General features: G+C 40.4%; 1 protein-coding gene across 1 annotated transcript in view; it reads right to left on the reverse strand.

Annotated features, from left to right (window-relative positions):
• Positions 1-19859, reverse strand: part of cdc5l (CDC5 cell division cycle 5-like (S. pombe)) — a 59921-nt gene that overhangs the window by 19790 nt on the left and 20272 nt on the right. Inside the window, exons 6-12 of the mRNA XM_063070791.1 lie at positions 17319-17537; positions 16080-16224; positions 15642-15830; positions 7531-7679; positions 6778-6937; positions 4045-4209; positions 3706-3786 (exon numbers count right to left, since the gene is read on the reverse strand). Coding sequence (XP_062926861.1) covers positions 3706-3786; positions 4045-4209; positions 6778-6937; positions 7531-7679; positions 15642-15830; positions 16080-16224; positions 17319-17537 — 1108 coding nt within the window. The remainder of the gene's footprint in view (positions 1-3705; positions 3787-4044; positions 4210-6777; positions 6938-7530; positions 7680-15641; positions 15831-16079; positions 16225-17318; positions 17538-19859) is intronic.

Below are 19859 nucleotides of genomic sequence, written 5' to 3' on the forward strand. Positions count from 1 at the left end.
TGTATTTTTTCTATTGGTAAGATTGTTGTACTTTTCCTTAGGGCATAAATAACTCTGTTCCTCTACATATTAGCTAACTTTCTATATTTCAATACAAATTGCTTATTTCATATTGCTGGTCCCCTGCTTTACCTGAAGCAAACTTCAAAAGCGTGTTGCTGATCAGTGGAGACATGAATAGCATAAAATGAAGGCTTACTGAGAAACTCTTTTGACATTTGGCTAAGTTTTTAGAAAAGTGAAATATATTCAAAGACTATTAAAATCTGTACTACTGAGTAACACAGGGATGATGAAGGGTCTCGATCCGAAAACAGTGACTGTTTACTTTTTTTCCATAGATGCTGCTTGGCCTGCTGAGTTCTTCCAGCATTTTGTGTGTTGCTTGGATTTCCAGCATCTCCAGATTTTCTCTCGTTTGTGACTGTACTACTGAATAATTGTTTAAAAAAAGAATACTTCTAAAAGAGAGATATTAAGGCCCTAGTTAAGAAAAAGAAGGAGGTGCACAGTAGGTATTGGAAAGCATTCTAAGGGACCGGATAAACGTATAAAGTATTTGGATAGACAGGGACTGATTAGGGATAGTCAACATGGCTTTGTGCATTGTAAGTCACGTCTAAACAATCAAGTTTCTTGAAGAAGTTACCAGGAATATTGATGAAGGCAAGGCAGTGGATGTTACTTACAAGGACTTTAGTAAGGCCTTCGACAAGGTGCCATAAGGGAGGTTGGTCAAGAGGTTCAATTGCTTGGCATTAAGGTGAAATCATAAATTGAATTAGGCATTGGTTTCGCAGAAGATGCAGAGAGTGGTTGCAGATGGAGGCCTGTGACAAGTGGTGTGCTGCAGGGATTAGTGCTGGGTCCATTTTTGTTTGTCGTCTATATCAACGATCTGAATGATAATCTGGTAAACTGGATCAGCAAATTTGTGGATGACTCCAAAATTGGGGATGTAGTGGACGGCGAGGAAGATTTGCAGCGGGATCTGGACCAAATAGAAACATAGGCTGAAAAGTGGCAGATGGAATTTAATGAAGGCAAGTGTGAGGTGTTGCACTTGAGAGGAGCAACCAGGGTAGGTAGCAGTAGGGCAATGAGGAGTACGGAAAAACAAAGGGACATGGGAATACAGATCCATAATTCCTTGCAAGTGGCATCACAGGTAGAGTGTGTCATTAAAAAAAAAGCTTTTGGAACTTTGGCCTTCATAAATCAAAGTATTGATTATAGGAGTTGGGATATTGTGTTGAAGTTGCATACAACATTGGTGAGACCCCATTTGGAGTATTGTGTTACCTACAGCAATGATGTAAATAACATTGTTAAAAATTTACAAGGGGGTTGCTGGGACTTGAAGACCTAAGTTATAGGGAAAGACTGAATAGGTTGAAAAGGTTTATTCCCTAGAAGGTAGAAGAGTAAGGGGAGATATGATAGAGGTAAGCAGAATGGTGAAGGAAAATGATAGGGTAAGTGCAAGTAAGCTTTTTCCACTGAGGTTGGGCGAGACTACAACTAGAGGTCATAGATCAAGGCTAAAAGGAGAAATATTTAAGGCGAATATCAGGGGGAGCTTCTTCACTCAGAGGGTGGCGAGAGTGTGGTGTCGACTTCAACATTAAGAGAAATTTGGATAGGTAAATACATCAGATGGGTGTGGTCTGGGTGCAGGTCGATAGGACTAGGCAGATTAATAGCCTGCTGCTGTACTGTAGTGTTCTATGACTCTCTCAATGAAAAAAAAGCTAGATAAACATAACTAAGAGCAACGATCTCCCTTGCAGCTATTTTCTCCAACTGAAATGAATCTCCCTGCAGCAGATCTAATCTGGGGCAGGCTTAGCATTCAGATTTCCCAGTGCCTCTCTGGAACACAGAAGCAAATGTTGTTAAAACCACAAGACCATAAGACATGGGAGCAGAATTGGACCATTTGGCTCATCAAGTCTGCTCTGCCATTTCATCATGGCTGATCCTATTTTCCTCCCAGTCCCAATCTCCTGCCTTCTTCCTGTATTCCTTCATGCCCTGATCAATCAAGAATCTATCAACCTCTGCCTTAAATATACATAAAGACTTGGCCTCCACAGCTGCCTGCGGCAAAGAACTCCACAGATTCGCCACTGTCTGGCTAAAGAAATTCCTCACCTCTGTTCTAAAAGGATGCCCTCTATTCTGCAGCTGTGTCCTCTGGTCTCAAGGATCTCCCACCATAGGAAACTTGTTCTGGAGCTGCTCCGGCCTATGGTCAGGCCACACTTAGATCCCCTCCAGTTCGCCTACCAGTCCCAACTAGGAGTTGAGGATGCCATTGTCTACCTGCTGAACTGTGTCTACGCCCACCTGGACAAGCCAGTGAGCACTGTGAGGGTCATGTTTTTTGACTTCTCCAGTGCGTTCAACACCATCTGCCCTGCTCTGCTTGGGGGAGAAGCTGACAGCCATGCAGGTGGATGCTCCCCTGGTGTCATGGATTCTTGATTACCTGACTGGCAGACCACAGTACATGTGCTTGCAACACTGTGTGTCCGACAGAGTGATCAGCAGCATTGGGGCTCCACAGGGGACTGTCTTGTCTCACTTTTTCTTCACCATTTACACCTCGGACTTCAACTACTGCACAGAGTCTTGTCATCTTCAGAAGTTTTCGGATGACTCTGCCATAGCTGGATGCATCAGCAAGGAAGATGAGGTTGAGTAAAGGGCTACTGTAGGAAACTTTGTCACACGGTGTGAGCAGAATTATCTGCAGCTTAATGTGAAAAAGACTAAGGAGCTTGTGGTAGACCTGAGGAGAGCTAAGGTACCAGTGACCCCTGTTTCCATCCAGGGGGTCAGTGTGGACATGGTGGAGGATTACAAATACCTGGGGATACGAATTGACAATAAACTGGACTGGTCAAAGAACACTGAGGCTGTCTACAAGCAGGGTCAGAGCCGTCTCTATTTCCTGAGGAGACTGAGGTCCTTTAACATCTGCCAGACGATGCTGAGGATGTCCTACGAGTCTGTGGTGATCAGTGCTATCATGTTTGCTGTTGTGTGCTGAGGCAGCAGGCTGAGGGTAGCAGACACCAACATAATCAACAAACTTATTCGTAAGGCCAGTGATGCTGTGGGGATGGAACTGGACTCTCTCACGGTGGTGTCTGAAAAGAGGATGCTGACTAAGTTGCATGCCATCTTGGTCAATGTCTCCCATCTACTACATAATGTACTGGGTGGGCACAGGAGTACATTCAGCCAGAGGCTCATTCCTCCAAAATGCAGCACAGAGTGTCATAGGAAGTCATTCCTGCCTGTGGCCATCAAACTTTACAACTCCTCCCTTGGAGGGTCAGACACCCTGAGCCAATAGGCTGGTCCTGGACTTACTTCATAATTTACTGGCATAATTTTACATATTACTATTTAACTATTTATGGTTCTACGACTATTTATTATTTATGGTGCAACTGTAACGAAAACCAATTTCCCCCTGGGATCAATAAAGTATGACTACTACAACAACTACTAAACATGCTCTCCACATCCACTCAATCAAGGCCTTTCACCACTTCATAGATTGGGGTCTGATTGACACCACTGAAAACACCAGGAAGTTGGGACTTAGTTCAAATGAGTGCCTTTAGAAGTGATCCGGTTTATTAATGTAACCCTGCTCACAAAAAATGCTATGGACTGCTGTTTTACACTCACCTCTGATGGTCTGGGAAAATTTCGTTGTATTGCTTGGTGTCTCTTTTTCAACTCCCTCTCACGTTCAGCATCTTTCATTGCCTTAAAAGGAAACAATAAAAATTCTGACAATTACTAACCCAAACTTGGTTGCAAGGTACAAAATACATGAAGTATGCCATTCTAATGCACTGAATTAGTAGACAGACATAATGTGAGTGATTACTCCGTAGGATTCAAATACCAGTCTCACTTTTCAATTCCATCCTCACTATATAAGATACAGGGTAAATGGAGAATCAATTTCAGAGTTAGAAAGTTTTGTGCAGAGTGTAAGGTAGAATTCTTGAAGAAGGTTACCTGTCTACGAGACTCTACATCAGCAGCATCTTCTATGAAGTTATCTTCTGTCTCCTGTTCCTCAAGCTCTCGTTCTGCATTTTCTGGCAGCACAATTTCGAAGTCATTCTTCGGAGTAGGAAGATTCAGCAGACCCATCCGTAGTTGCTCACGGTGCTCTCTTTCCTGCAAGAAAAATTAAGTATGTCCTTTGAGACAACATTAGTGATTTTCTGAGTGAACAAAGTTAGCTGCTGATTTGATAAAAATATTGATGGCGTTTTGCAATTACGTAAGTGCAATATATATAGCTAACATTACCTGGCTGTCATTCACTTTTTAAACCCCTGTTTTCCATGAATTGTGTGTGATTATGGTGGTAAGCTATAGGGCAGATGTCACTGGTTAAAGCTGCAAATTCAGGAACTCTACGTAACCCAGACTCATTGATAGTTTTGCAATGTCAAATCTAATGTGCAATTTCAATTGTGTACAACAGCAAGGAAAATAGTCTAAGATCCTGCACCAGGTTAAAACGTTTCTCGAACCTATTGGTTTCTAATGAAGTGCGTGGTTTTGAATTAGGAGGCAAGGTAGAAACTCAGACTCCGTTAACAGCTGGGAGCAAATCGTTGTTGGCTCTCAAAGCTCTAGGGCAAGTTTGGGAAGGGGTATACCCTGTCTGATACCAGGCCAACTCAGACTCTCCGTATCCAGACTAGAAATTGCTGGTGGTAATTCAGGGCAGAGGACTGGGCCACAAAGAATTAGTAAATTAAATTTTGGTAACATTTAAGGTCAACAGGTATAATATTACTTAGATTGTTTTTAAATCAATCTACCTGAGCACACCTTGAAGGTGTGTCAGATATGTCACCTTTATAGTGAAGCATATCTACAACATTCCAATATGTTAGCAGATAGGCAGAGTACCACAGCACAGAAACAAGCCCTTTGGTCCATGTCGGCATTGTCTTCTCCTTAGTTTCATCTGCTTTCACCCAGACCATTGCCCTCTGTACTACTCTCATCCATGTAATTATCCAAATTTCTTTTAAGTGTTACAATTGAACCTATATTCACCACTTGCACTGACATATCATTCCATACTTGCATCACTCTCTAAGTGAGGAAGTTACCCCACCAATTCCCTTTAAGTACTTCATCTTTCACCTTCGGTTCTAGTCTCAACCAAACTGAGGGGATAAAGCCTACATGCATTCACCTTATCATAATTTTTGTATACTTCTATAAGATCTCAGTTGTTATAGTTGTGCAGTGCAGAAAAGGCCCCTTGGCCTACCATTTCGTGCCTAATCACATTCATGTCCTGGTGATTCAAGGTACTTCTTAAATGTCATAACAATATCTGCCTCCACCACTTCTTTAGGCAGCATGTTCCAGTCTCCAACCATCCTCTCCATGAAAATAATTTGCCCTAATATCTCCTCTTAACCAGTGGTCCCCAACCTCTGGGCCGTGAAGCATGCAGGGGGGCAGCGGTAGCCGGAGCGCACCCAGCACATCTTTAAGGAAAAAGCCGAAATAAACAAGCTAATTAATTAGTGCCGTCCGGCACGTAAATGTTGGCCCAGATCAGAGGCGATTGCCGATTTCACTTGCTCTACGCGATGTTCACTCCTCTTTCCAGGCCAGCTGTTCCATTGTTTAGTCAATTTAAACGCCAGCCCAGACAGGCTGAGAAGACAGGGCTGTCAGGTTCGAGGTGACAAGCTGAATCTACACAAACTTCTAATAAAGTATAGGCGCTGTCGTGCTTTCTTTGTAATGACAATTACATGCTGGTCCCAGAACAGATCCTCTGACACTTTTCAGAGAGAGAAACGTCGATCCTTAATGCCGAAGAATTTCAAGTTATTGGCCCTCTTCACCTCAGTTCCTCTAATGAAGACTGGCTTCTGGGTGGCACCTAATTAATAACCTTGTTTATTTCGGCTTTTTCCTTAAAGATGTGTTGGGTGCACTCCGGCTACCACTGCACCCCTGCATGCTTCGCGGCCCAGTATCGGTCCACGGCCCAGAGGTTGGAGACCACTGCTCTAAACCACCTACTTTTCATAATAAACCTATGCCTCTCATCTTAAGTAGCCCCACCATGAGAAAAATGTATTTACTATCTACCCTATCAAACCTTTATATACCTTTATTAGCTCACCCCTCAGCCACCTCTGCTCTAGGGGGAAAATAATCAAATCCACCCTTTCTAAATACTCCTTATAACTAAATTGTTCCAAACCAGGCAACATCCTGGTGAATACTGAACTCACAAATGGGATCAATGCCTTTGATTGCTAAAAAAACAGAAGGGAGAAAGTCATTTATGGTCTTCAGATCCAATTTCTTATCAGGAACTTGTACTATTAGTGTTGACTTGTGTAGAATAGGTTTTGGGTCAGGGTAGAGCTTTGTGGCAAAAATACAGCTACTTATTTTCAAAGCTCATTCATGTGTAATCCTGACTCTCAAACGAAATCAGATAAATATTAGCGTGTGTAGAATCATGTGAATGTTAGTTTGTGATATCTATTCTCTCCTGTAATCACTGCAAAGCCTTCAGAACAAAAACTGTAACTAATCAAACTAACTCCAGCTGGCACATGGCTCACAGTGGAACTTCAGTCTCTAGGCAAGCACTTAAGCTTAAATGAGTCAGTGTGCTTGGCTTAATGTACCAGCAAAAAACTATTCATTTTTCTTATTAAAACTGAACTCCAGAAATACCCTAGTTCTTACCAGTTGCTTGGTGAATGAAGGGTCGTAATCCACTACTTCCTCTCCAGGATTGATATTCAACTTATCTCGTAAAGGAGTCCTTCCAGGAGTCACTGCCACACCAGGTTTAGGTGTCATTCCACTACGTGGAGTCAAACCATCACTCCCATGTGTTGGGGTCCTAAACATTTTAAAATAAGATATTTTACGAAACTGTCATTCATGCCGGACGCAGATGAATTAATGCTGCAAAGATGACATCAAATAGAATACAGAGATGAGTTATTTTATCTATAGTGTTGTTGACAGGATCACTCCCCTTCACCTTTTCATTTCTCCCCATCTTATTTCTCGTTTTTCTGTCTCCTCCACCCTGAAGCGGAGATGAATGTCCAATTTACTTCCCTCGAATGCAAATAATCTCACCCAGATCAAATTGACTTTATAATCTGGACTTCGTTTATATCTGGTTATCATTTTACAATCTGTGTTTAAGATTTGAATATCAAAAGTGACAGATGAGAAGAACTATATTTTCTCTTTATAAATGTCTTATAATCTGTGAAGTGTTTTATCTAGATGTCACAATTAATATGCAAAATGAAAATAAACAAAGTACAAAACTTGAAGCATTACAAAATGAAAATTAAGCAAACGTCAGTAAATATAATTTTATCAGTTCTAAAATCAAGAGTTATAGTTTCACTGAAACAATTATTCAAAACTGGGCAAAAAATTAAATTACTACATTAAGAAAAACATGTTAAGGCTTACCTGAAAGGTGTCGTGAGGACTGTATTTGGTGTCTGAACTACCTGTCGCTGTGGGGTTACTCCCGAAAAATCACTTTCATGGAGTGGGGTATTCAGTCCACCTTTTAAAGGTGTATCAACATTTGTCAGTGCCATTAAATTTTGAGCTTCCTGTATATTAAAAACAAAATCCAGTTTAGCACCCAATTTCATTTACATATTTACCTTTTGTTTTTAATTTTCACCTGAGTTCACGCATAGCCTAAAACCAGGAACTCATCTCCAACACTCCACAAAACCTACTCTAAAGTACATGAGCCGCTGCAGAACCAAAGCACTGCAATGAAGTGACCGGGCATCTTCCTATACTATTCCAACAGAGGGAGAAAATAAAATTAAATCAAAATAGTAGCCCTCCAAAAAACTGTAACTCACTAAAATGCATTTTTTTTTAAAAATTGCCTCATTTGAGTTTAAGAGACAGAAACTAAAATAATGCTCCCATTCTCACTTTTCCCAATGAAGGACTCTAGCGTGGATAATAGAAAATTGTCTAACTTGTATGTCATTCAGCTCAGTCATATGCGTAAATAAAACGTGTATAATCAAGATGATAAGGGCACTGGCGTTGCAGAGGATAGAAGACAAATACATTCTTGTACTGATAATTGGTTTATTACTGTCACATGTACTGAAATACAGTTAAAAATTTGTTTCTCTCATGCCATCCATACAGATCACTTCACAAGATCAGTACACCAAGGTAGTACAATGTAAAGTCAATAACAGAAGCTGTGTATAGTGTTATTATCTTAGAGAAGGTGCAGTGCAGGTAGACAATAAGGTGCAGGGGACATTGTGAGTTTATCTTTATAAGAGGCATTCAATAGTCTTATAATGGGGTGTATGGGGTGTCAGGGAGGGGTAGCACCTCTGGAGGGGGAACATGTCGCGTCCTTTTCAAGGCGGTTAGTCCACCTTTGGTCCCCATCTGGCACTCAGCTCTCACCTGTGGCTCCCTGTAGCTGTTTGCATGCGACAGCGGCCACACCCCGGGCAACGGCTTCGACAAGCTGGCTAAACCAGGTGAGGGTAGCCGACGGGTCTCAAACCCTCGGTGAGATAGTGAGTTGTCTATCCCAGCATGTGAAGACAGACTCCGGTGGATTGAGCGAAGAGACCAATGGAAGGTCCAATGGTCAAAAAGGCGGTCTCTGCAAGCGTCGTGGAACATGTAGAGCAGGACAAGACACAGAAGACATCCTGGTCATCCACTGCGCCTAGTCCCATCTCCAGCCGTCTCGACTCTGTCTTGCCACTGGATCCAGATGGGAATTGGGAAGACAGAGTGAGGCTGACTTGAATCCAAATCATGCACTAGTCTCGACACCATCTGATGTCGAGGTCCTCATCGACGTCGACGATGGACGAATAGCAGAATAGAAGCTGTCCTTGAGCCTAGTAGTTGGAGCTCTCTTCTCACTGTTACCATCAGGAAGGTACAAGAATCTCAGGACCCACACTGCCAGGTTCAGGAGCAGTTATTACCCTTCAACCATCAAGGATCTTGAACCAGTAGAGATAACTTCACTTGCCTCATCACTGAGCTGCTTCCACAACCTATGGATTCACTTTCAAGGACTCTTCATCTCACCTTCTCAAGATTTATTGCTTATTTATTTTTCTTTGTACATTGTCTTTTGCACACTGGTTGTTTGCCCACCCTGTTGGGTTGCGGTCTTTTATTGATTATATTACGGTTCATGGATTTACTGAGTATGCTCGCAAGAAAATGAATCTCATGGTTGTATATGGTAACATATAATAAATTTACTTTCAACTTTGCTTATTTTCAGGCTTTTGTATATATTGCCTGACTGAAGGGAGGAGGAGAGAGAATGTATATGGTAGGAGGGGGTCTTCGATTATGCTGGCTGTTTTTTTCCTAAGGCAGTGAGAAGTTTAGACTGATCTGGGTCTACAACTCTGCAATTTCTTGCCATCTTCGGCAGAACAAAATCATACCAAGCCATGATGCATCTAGATAGAATGATTTCTGTGGTGCAGCTACAGTGTAAAAATTTTGGTGAGGGTCGAAGGGGACATGCCGAATTTCTTTAGCCTCCTAAATGAAGGAATGGTGCACTTTCTTAACAATAGCATCAATAGCACCAGAACAAGTTATCGATTATACCCAAGAACTTGAAACTCTTATCCATCTCCATCTTAGCACTGTTTCCAAAAAACAATGACCAACTCTTTTGTTTTGCTGACAATGAGGGAAAGGTTGTTGTCATGACACCACGCTCTCTACCTTCTCCATCTAATCCATCTCATTGTTATTTAAGATCTGGCCCGCTCATCTTCAAACTTTTTGATGGAGTTAGAGCACAATCTGGCCAGATATTTGTGAATGTAGGGAGAGTAAACCACGGGGCTGGGACACAGCCTCGTAGGGAACTGGTGTTGACAATAATCATAGCAGAGGTGTTGCTGCCCATCTCTACTGATTGCAGTTAGTTAATCAGGAAACCAAGCAACCAGCTGGAAAGGGAGTTCCAGGGCTGCATTTGTTTGGAATTGAAGACAGAGCTACAGTTGGTAAATAGGACTCTGGTGCAGATGTTATCTGCATGCTCCAGAGGTGAGTATACGGCCAGGAAGATAGCACCTCCCATGAACCTGTTTCAGAGGTAGTTGTATTACAGAGTGTCATAGTGTTCTGGGAGGTTGGAGCTGACATGTGCCAAGACCAGTCTCTCAAAGCACTTCACATGCAATATTAAGTCCCTTAGTCTCAAAAAACTAAAGAACCTAACAGGGGTGACCTATAATTATGTATTGTAAAATAAACATATTTTAAATACATGTTATCTACATGCGAAATACATGTTAGTAAGGAAGTGGTGTTAGGTACATTGAAGGGATTAAAGGCAGATAAATCCCCAGGGCCAGATGGTCTGCATCCCAGAGTGCTTAAGGAAGTAGCCCAAGAAATAGTGGATGCATTAGAGATAATTTTTCAAAACTCGTTAGATTCTGGACTAGTTCCTGAGGATTGGAGGATGGCTAATGTAACCCCACTTTTTAAAAAAGGAGGGAGAGAGAAACCGGGGAATTATAGACCGGTTAGCCTAATGTCGCTTGTGGGGAAACTGCTGGAGTCCGTTATCAAAGATGTGATAACAGCACATTTGGAAAGTGGTGAAATCATCAGACAAAGTCAGCATGGATTTGTGAAAGGAAAATCATATCTGACGAATCTCATAGAATTTTTTGAGGATGTAACTAGTAGAGTGGATAGGGGAGAACCAGTGGATGTGGTATATTTGGATTTTCAAAAGGCTTTTGACAAGGTCTCACACGGGAGATTAGTGTGCAAACTTAAAGCACACGGTATTGGGGGTAAGGTATTGATGTGAATAGAGAATTGGTTAGCAGACAGGAAGCAAAGAGTGGGAATAAACGGGACCTTTTCAGAATGGCAAGCAGTGACTAGTGGGGTACCACAAGGCTCAGTGCTGGGACCCCAGTTGTTTACAATATATATTAATGACTTTGATGAGGGAATTAAATGCAGCATCTCCAAGTTTGAGGATGACACGAAGCTGGGCGGCAGTGTTAGCTGTGAGGAGGATGCTAAGAGGATGCAGGGTGACTTGGATAGGTTGGGTGAGTGGGCAAATTCATGGCAGATGCAATTTAATGTGGATAAATGTGAAGTTATCCACTTTGGTGGCAAAAATAGGAAAACAGATTATTATCTGAATGGTGGCCGATTAGGAAAAGGGGAGGTGCAACGAGCCCTGGGTGTCATTATACACCAGTCATTGAAAGTGGGCATGCAGGTACAGCAGGCGGTGAAAAAGGCGAATGGTATGCTGGCATTTATAGCGAGAGGATTCGAGTACAGGAGCAGGGAGGTACTACTGCAGTTGTACAAGGCCTTGGTGAGACCACACCTGGAGTATTGTGTGCAGTTTTGGTCCCCTAATCTGAGGAAAGACATCCTTGCCATAGAGGGAGTACAAAGAAGGTTCACCAGATTGATTCCTGGGATGGCAGGACTTTCATATGAAGAAAGACTGGATGAACTAGGCTTGTACTCGTTGGAATTTAGAAGATTGAGGGGGGATCTGATTGAAACGTATAAAATCCTAAAGGGATTGGACAGGCTAGATGCAGGAAGATTGTTCCCGATGTTGGGGAAGTCCAGAACGAGGGGTCACGGTTTTGAGGATAAAGGCAAAGCCTTTTAGGACTGAGATTAGGAAAAACTTCTTCACACAAAGAGTGGTGAATCTGTGGAATTCTCTGCCACAGGAAACAGTTGAGGCCAGTTCATTGGCTATATTTAAGAGGGAGTTAGATATGGCCCTTGTGGCTAGGGGGATCAGAGGGTATGGAGGGAAGTCTGGTGCAGGGTTCTGAGTTGGATGATCAGCCATGATCATAATAAATGGCGATGCAGGCTCGAAGGGCCGAATGGCCTACTCCTGCACCTATTTTCTATGTTTCTATGTAAACCTGAATCTTAGCAGTCTAACTTCACAGAAAGTACAACATAATTTGACAGTTTTGGAAAAGTCAATGTGAGGACTAAAATCTCCACAACTTCATCTAAGATATGGACCTCATTCAAAACATGAACATACTATTTACTCACCCATATAAAGTCACGTGTTTTTCAGTAATTAGTGAAATGCAAGCAAAATATCTGCAAGATACTGCCACATAATAGCAATGCACTACAGTCATAGAGTCATAAAAATGTAGAAAAAGGCCCTTTGGCCCAACTTATTCATACTGACAAAGGTGACTTCCTGAGCTCATCCATTTGCTTTTAGTCGAGAACCTTATAAAAATTTCCTATTCACACACCTGTCCAAATGTCTTTTAAATATCTGACAAGGTGCCACACGAAGCTGCTTAACTAGATAAAATGCTATGGCGTTACAAGAAAGATACTGGCATGGAAAGAGGAATGGTTGACAGGCAGGAGGCAGCGACTGGGAACAAAGGAGGTCTTTTCTAGTTGGCTGCCTGTGACTAGTGGTGTTCCTCAGAGGTCAGCATTGGGACCACTACTTATCACATTGTTTGTCAATGATTTGGATGATGAAATTGATTGGCTTTGTGGCAAAATTTGCTGACAATACGAAGATAGGCGGAGGGGTAAGAGTGAGGAAGCAATATGTTTGCAGCAGGACTTAGACAAATTGGAAGAATGTGCAAAAAGTGGCAATGTTAGGAAATATACGATAATGCATTTTTGTAAAAGGAACCAATAGTGTGGACTTTTATCTAAATGGGGAGGTGCAGAGGAACTTGGGAGTCCTTGTGCAAGACTCCCAGAAGGTTAATTCACAGGTTGAGTCTGTGGTAAAGAAGGCAAATGCAATGTTGGCATTTATTTCAAGGGGAATAGAATATAAGAGCAAGGAGATAATGCGGAGGTTTTATAAGACACTAGTAGGCCACACTTGAAGTACTGTCAACAGTTTTGGACCCCATACTTCAGAAAGGTTGTGATGTCATTGGAGAGAGTCCAGAGGAGGTTCATGATGATGAATCCAGGAATGAAAGGGTTAACATGAGGAGCATTTGGCAGTTTTAGGCCTGTACTCACTGGAATTCAGAAGAATGCATGGGGATCTCATTGAAACCTACCGAATGTTGAAAGGGCTAGGTAGGGTTGATGTGTCCTATGGTGGGGTATCCAGAGACTCAAAATTGAGGGACGGCCTTTTAGAACAGAGATCAGGAAGGATTTTTTTTTAAGCCAGAGAGTAGTGAATCTGTGGAATGCTCTACCACAGACTGTGGTAGAGACAAACTGCATGGATATACTTAAGGTGGAAGTTGATTGTTTCCTGATCAGTCAGGGCATCAAAGGATATGACAAGAAGGCAGGTGTATGGGGTTGAGTGGGATCCGGGATCAGCCATGATGGAATGGCAGAGCAAACCCAATGGGCTGAATGGGCTAATTCTGCTCCTATAGTCTAAATGTTGTTATTGTACCAACCTCTACAATGTCCTCTGGCAGCTTGTTCCATATATGGACCACCTTCCACATGAAATTGCAGCCCCTCACACATTGAACCAATAACCACTTATTTTAGTCTCCGCTACTCTGGGAAAGTATCGTGGCCACACACCTTGTCGATGCCCCTCATGATTTTTTTGAGCCTTTGAGTCAAACGTCATCCTCCCTAACTCCAAGGAAACAAGTTCTCCAGTCCAGCAACATCTATTTGGTCTTTGCTGCGCTCTCTCTAGCTTAATCTCAGCTGTCCTATAGTATAGCAACCAGTACTACACACAATGCTCCAACTGTGACGACACCAATGTCTTGTACAGTTACAACATAATGTTATCATTCGTGGACTCAATCCCCCTCTTCACCATCCAGTCTAACTTTGTTATTTTCAGGGAACTATGCACTTTCACCCCAAGATCACTGCTCTCCAACACTCCTCAGGGCCTTACTATTCACTATGTATGCCCGAGTCTGGATGTTGGCAGGTAGATTTGGTGACTTGGTTCATCGTCTCCAAGCAATGCTACCAAGTGGACCAATCACAGTTGTTGCGGTCTGCGTTGCCGTGATACATGGTTACATTTTTGGGGAGGTGCGCATCAGGCTATGGCATAGGGTACGCAGCTACGCCATATTTACGGCGTAGATTCGACACAGAAGTATAAATTGGCCTCTAAGGTCCATGTGAACAACATCTATGCTCTGCCCTTATCAATCCTCTTGGTCACCTCCCAAAACACTCAAATTCATGACACACGATTTTCCATGCACAAAGCCATGCTGACCATATCTAATCAAGTCCTTGCCTTTTCAAATGCAGGTCGATTACCTGTCTCTCAGAATCCCCTCTGGTAACTTTCTCACCAGCCTGTAGTTGCCTGGCTTGTCCTTGCAGTCTTTCTTAAATAAAGGCACAACATTAGCCACCTCCAGTCTTCACCAGTGACTAACAAAGATAAAAAAAAACTATGCCAAAGATTGAGTGATTTCTCCCTTCGCTTCTCACTCTGTCCAAGGATACAACTGATCAGGCACGGAAAGAGATATCCAACTTGATGCATCTCAAGATTGTCAACAACTCCTCCTGCACAATGTAGTTATGTTTTAGAACATCAGTTTTTCCTCTTGAACTCCATAGGTTCCATGGCCACAGTAATACAGTAAATACAGATAAGAAGTATTCAGTTAAGACCTCATCCATATCTTTTGGTTCCACACATAGACAATCACACTGACCCCTAAGACAACCTATTCTCTCCCTAGGTACCCTTTTGCTCTTAATATACTGTTGGAACCTTTCAAAATTCTCCTTTACCTTATCTGCCAAGAGTATTCCATGTCCTGATTTTGCCCTTCTGATCTCCTACAGCTGAGGTTTCGGTAGCAAACAAGTAAGCTACAATTGTTAATGAAACATCAATAATTCCTTTCCTCTCACAAACGCTGCTTAATCCACTGAGTTCTTCCAGCCTGTTGCTCCAATTTTAAAATCTGCAGCCTCTTGCATTTCTGCTGAGGTTTCAGTCTTCTTTTACTGCCTCATTTCCGTTTTTATAAAATATAAGAGTTAGTTCAGCCCACAACACTACGGCAAACCAAGTAAATTAGTAATCAAATGGCCAACTAAATTAATCCCCTCTGCCATATTCTTCCATTTTCCTCACATTCATGCATCTTAAAAGTCTCTAATGTATCTGCCTCTACCAATAACCCAGCAGCACATTCCAGGCACCCACCACTGTGTGTGAAAAAACCTGCCTCCTCACATCTCCATTGAAATAACCCCCTCTCACCTTAAATGCATGCGCTCTTCTATTGGACATTTCAAATCTGGGAAAAAGGTATCCTACCTATGCCTCTCATAATCTTATAAATCTCTATCAGATTTCCCCTCAGCCTCTGCCACTCTAGATAAAACAACCCATTATCTTAATTGTTCTTTACAAGTCCAATTATAAATATGAATTAAAAACTATTTGCTTCTTGTATTGCAGCCATCCCTAACTGTACAATACACTCCAGGTATAAAACTTAAGTACAACAGGCTACGATACAAAGCTAAATGACCTTGAGTTAATTTGGTTTGATTACCTGAAGAATACGATCCTGTGCTGCAGGAGTACGTGCAGTTCGCAAACTCAAACCAGTATTGGCAATGTTATATTCAGAAAGAAGAGCGTTGGAAGCAGAATTTGGCATTCCCGATTCTTCTACAGTTTGGCAGGCTATTTCACTCGCCTGACCAATTTTGACCACTTCTTCCAGTTCAGCATCAGAGATCTTTTTAAAAAAAGAACAGTTTTTTTTTAATTAGTGGTTAACAAAGCTTCATTCAGTTTTACACTTCTATTAATTACTATTATTAAATGGGCATACGAAACCAGTTGAATGATATTCATCTAATAAAGAATTTAAAAAAGCACTAGGTGAGGTACAAGTATTCTCACATTTCTGGAAGAATGCAGTGTCAGTAGGGAAAGCACAAAAGATAAAACTATTACATCTGCAGTGTTTGAGGTGGCCATTTACCTGTGGTGCAGGAAGAACTAGTTTACTTCTTTTCTTAGTAAATTCAGAGACGCCACTGATCTGTAATATAGCAGAAGGTAAATCAGATTCCTTCTTCTTTTTCAGACGCTGCTTATCTTTCTTCTGCTCTGCTTCTTCTTTCTCACTGAATAAAATAAAATAATATGAAAATGAACATATCTGTATAGAGCTCTGAAATTTGGAAAGGTAATTCTAACTCAAAATGACTATAGCTTATTTTTCACTTAACTACTTACATGTATTTTTAAATAAGTGTCTTGGTATGATCAAGAAGCTCAAAACTGACATAATTCAACTTAAAAATATTTACTGAAACTGTTCTCATGAAACAATGAAACATATGATCTGCAAAAAAGCAAGATGAAAACTGCTGGCAAATTATATCTACTTTAAAACCCAAGTTATCTCTGGTATTTTGGGTTACAATTCTACGAGAAATAAACAGTTCAGTGAAAACTGACACTATAAATTTGGTGCAGTCTTTCATTGATTCTGTTATGGTTATCATTCTATTATGGATTTTTTCAGTATGCCTGCAAGAAATGAATCTCAGGGTTGTATATGGTAACATACATGTATTTTGATAATAAATTTACTTGGAACTTGTTCTGCATTCATAAACTGTGTTCCACTAAATTTGAAAGTGTCATTGTCACTGATGGACACAATTTCTCAATGTAATGGAAGTTAAAGACATCTCATTAAACTTTATTTTTTAATTCAGAGATATAACAGATATAGGCCCTTCCAGCTGTGCTGCCAGCAAATCACAGGACAATTTACAATGACCAATTAACCTACTAACTGGACCGTCTTTGGACTGTGGGAGGAAACTGGAAAACCTGGAGCATAAACAATGACATCTTCTATTGCTTCGCAGATGACTGAGAGTAGATGGAGTAGGATATAGTTAGCAAGATTAGATTAATGCTGTTTTTTGAGAGTAGGCTATACTAGTGTAAAAACTATATCAGGTAGATGCCACTGTTTTAAATGTATTGGAATAGCTTGTCCAGAGGTGCAGCTAGTTCTCAAGCACTAGGGCAAGTGTTTTAAGTCTAGGGGGAAAACCTAAACTGTATGTCCTAACGTGTATAAATCTCAACAAGAACCTCCGTATAATGAAGCAGTAAATATATAATGCACATAATGTAATTAAAAAACTTAAAAATGTAATAAAGTACAGTAATAACAATTTAGTATTTTGCTGCAACTTACGATCTTAGCTCTCCATCCAGATGTTGCTGGCGAAGTCTTTTGAAGTCTGGTTCAAGTGTTTGATAGTTTTCCTCAGCGGTATCATAAAAGCCTGGAGCAGGTTTCTTTTCAAAAGGGATTTCAGCATTATAATCCACTCCTCTCTTCTTTTTTCGTTTCTTCTGTATCTCTATGCCAGCTGCTCGCAATTCTCTGCGCTTCTGAAGTGCTGCCAGTCGTCTATCACAATTAAACAGTACAAAGATTTTTATTTTACTAAGTTTTCACCACTTAAAATTTCATTTGATTATAAACTCTGTTTGATATTGAATAAGATGACTACCAAGAAGATAGAATATAATTATAGCTTATTAGTGTACCAGTTAGGAAAGGGATTGACAGGATCAATTCCGAAACCTCTCATTATGTAAAGATCAACAAATACTCATTCTACGTTATGCGAGTATTATGAATACTCAGAAAGTCTCAGGCTACTGCTCTGGGGAGAGAAAGTGTTAATTTTTCAGATTGATGGCCTTTCATTGGAACTGTCATACCTGCTGAATATTTCCAACTTCTAAAGTTTTTTACTTTTTGATTATAGTTTAATGAAACACTGCCATTTCTCTTCCAACAATGCCCCCATGAAGAATCACTGCTCCTCTCTCTGGTCTAATTCTGATGAAAAAGTCAGTAACTCGAAATGTTAACACTTTCTCTCTCTACACACCCCACCCCACAGATACTACCCACTCTGCTGAGTCCCTCCAGCATTTTCACATTTTATGTCAGATTACCAGCATTTACAGGTTGTCACTTTTTAAGTTTGTGAAAGTTTATTACGAAACAACAGAATATCGTTAATCTCAACAGGCTGTGGGATAAGTTTATAATATATCAAATATTTTAACAAATTGTGCACTATTATGTTTAAAAGGTTTCTGTTTTAAACTGCTTCATAGACCCAAGTTTAATATTAACTTTGAGGCGAATAAGATTCATTTTTTGAGATTTTTCTCCTGTTATAAATGGTCATCATGTTAACATTAATTAGTCCCACTACTTGAAATATTTAGGTTTAAAATAAGCAATCACTAACGTCAGACCAGAATCAGAATCAGATGCAAATATTAGCAGTGACATACGGCATATTGTTATTTTGTGGTAGCAGTACAGTGCAAAGATATTACTGTTACAATAATAAACAAGCAGATCAAAATAGTTCATGGACCGCTCAGGAATCTGATGGCAGAGGGGAAGAAGCTGTTATTAAGACGTTGTGTGCCCATATTCAGCAGTGCCAATTTCCAAAACTGGTTATGTGAAATATGTAGAAATTAACAGAAATATTACAGATTTAGTTTATTTTACTGGAGTTTAAGATAATGTTTATGCTGGAGAGAAAGATGCACATTTTATTAATGTTAAGGGATAATCTGGTCCTGAATAAGGATCCGCAATACAGCATGCTTTTAGCAACAAAACCATATTCAGATTAAAATAAATTATTAAGATCCATATCCAGAAATACTGTAAACGCTTAAGAGATTTAACACAAACCACCATTTCAAGAGGAGCTTATTAACAATAATGATCCCTACTAAAGCAATCACTTTATAAATTCATAGATAATTGCCATAGTGGATTGACATTGGCCATTTTAACATCTACTATTTCTACACTATCTTCTCCAACAGATTAAAACAAAAGTCTAATAAAATCAAGAATATATTTTTTTAAATGCTTGAATAAGATATGTCTATTGCTTTCAAAGACACCATTTAATAACCACTCTGTTAATGATTTTGAACTGTTTAGCTTTTTTGTTAGAGGGCACCTAAGAGTCAAACATATTACTGAGGATTTTGAATCATATTTAAGTAACATTGGGTTAACTTTAGAAGATTATTTATTTTTCACTAAATAACATTACTGAATCAATTGGATTCCCCACCAACTTTCTTGGGTAAAGGAAATGACCAGTGATGAAATTCCAGTGCAGCAGTACAGTTTGGCTGAAGAAAGAGAAGGTGAACACACGAAACAGGACGGCACGTACAGCTTTTCTTGCCTAGTGTCTGACTTATCATTCAATTACATCATGGTTGTTCTTTTGTCCCTGCACAAACCTCACATTCCTTGACTCCCTCACTAACCAAAGATCTAGCAATCTCTGCATTGCATTTACTCAGTGACTTAGCCTCTACGGGCCTTTTGTAGAGTGAATCCAAATTCTCATTTCAATGTTTGACTTTAGAGAGGGAATATCTATAATAGTCATTTCAAAGTCACTAGTAGGATAAAAGAATAAAAAAATCAGTGTCACTCCAAGAATACTTGAGATCCACCTATTCACAATCGACATCAACAATTATTGTACAGAGATTCCCTAGGTTACAAATGACATGACTTTTGGAAATTTGACTTTACACAAATCCTCCCATACATTTTTAAAGCAGGTAATAATAAAATCTTTCATGTAATTATTTAATAATCAGATATAGCACATATTTCACTAGTTTAATTATATAGTACGTTAGGTAGATTTTCATTGGAATGAAA

Source organism: Mobula hypostoma, chromosome 2, assembly GCF_963921235.1.
Source record: "Mobula hypostoma chromosome 2, sMobHyp1.1, whole genome shotgun sequence".
NCBI classification, from domain to species: domain Eukaryota; kingdom Metazoa; phylum Chordata; class Chondrichthyes; order Myliobatiformes; family Myliobatidae; genus Mobula; species Mobula hypostoma.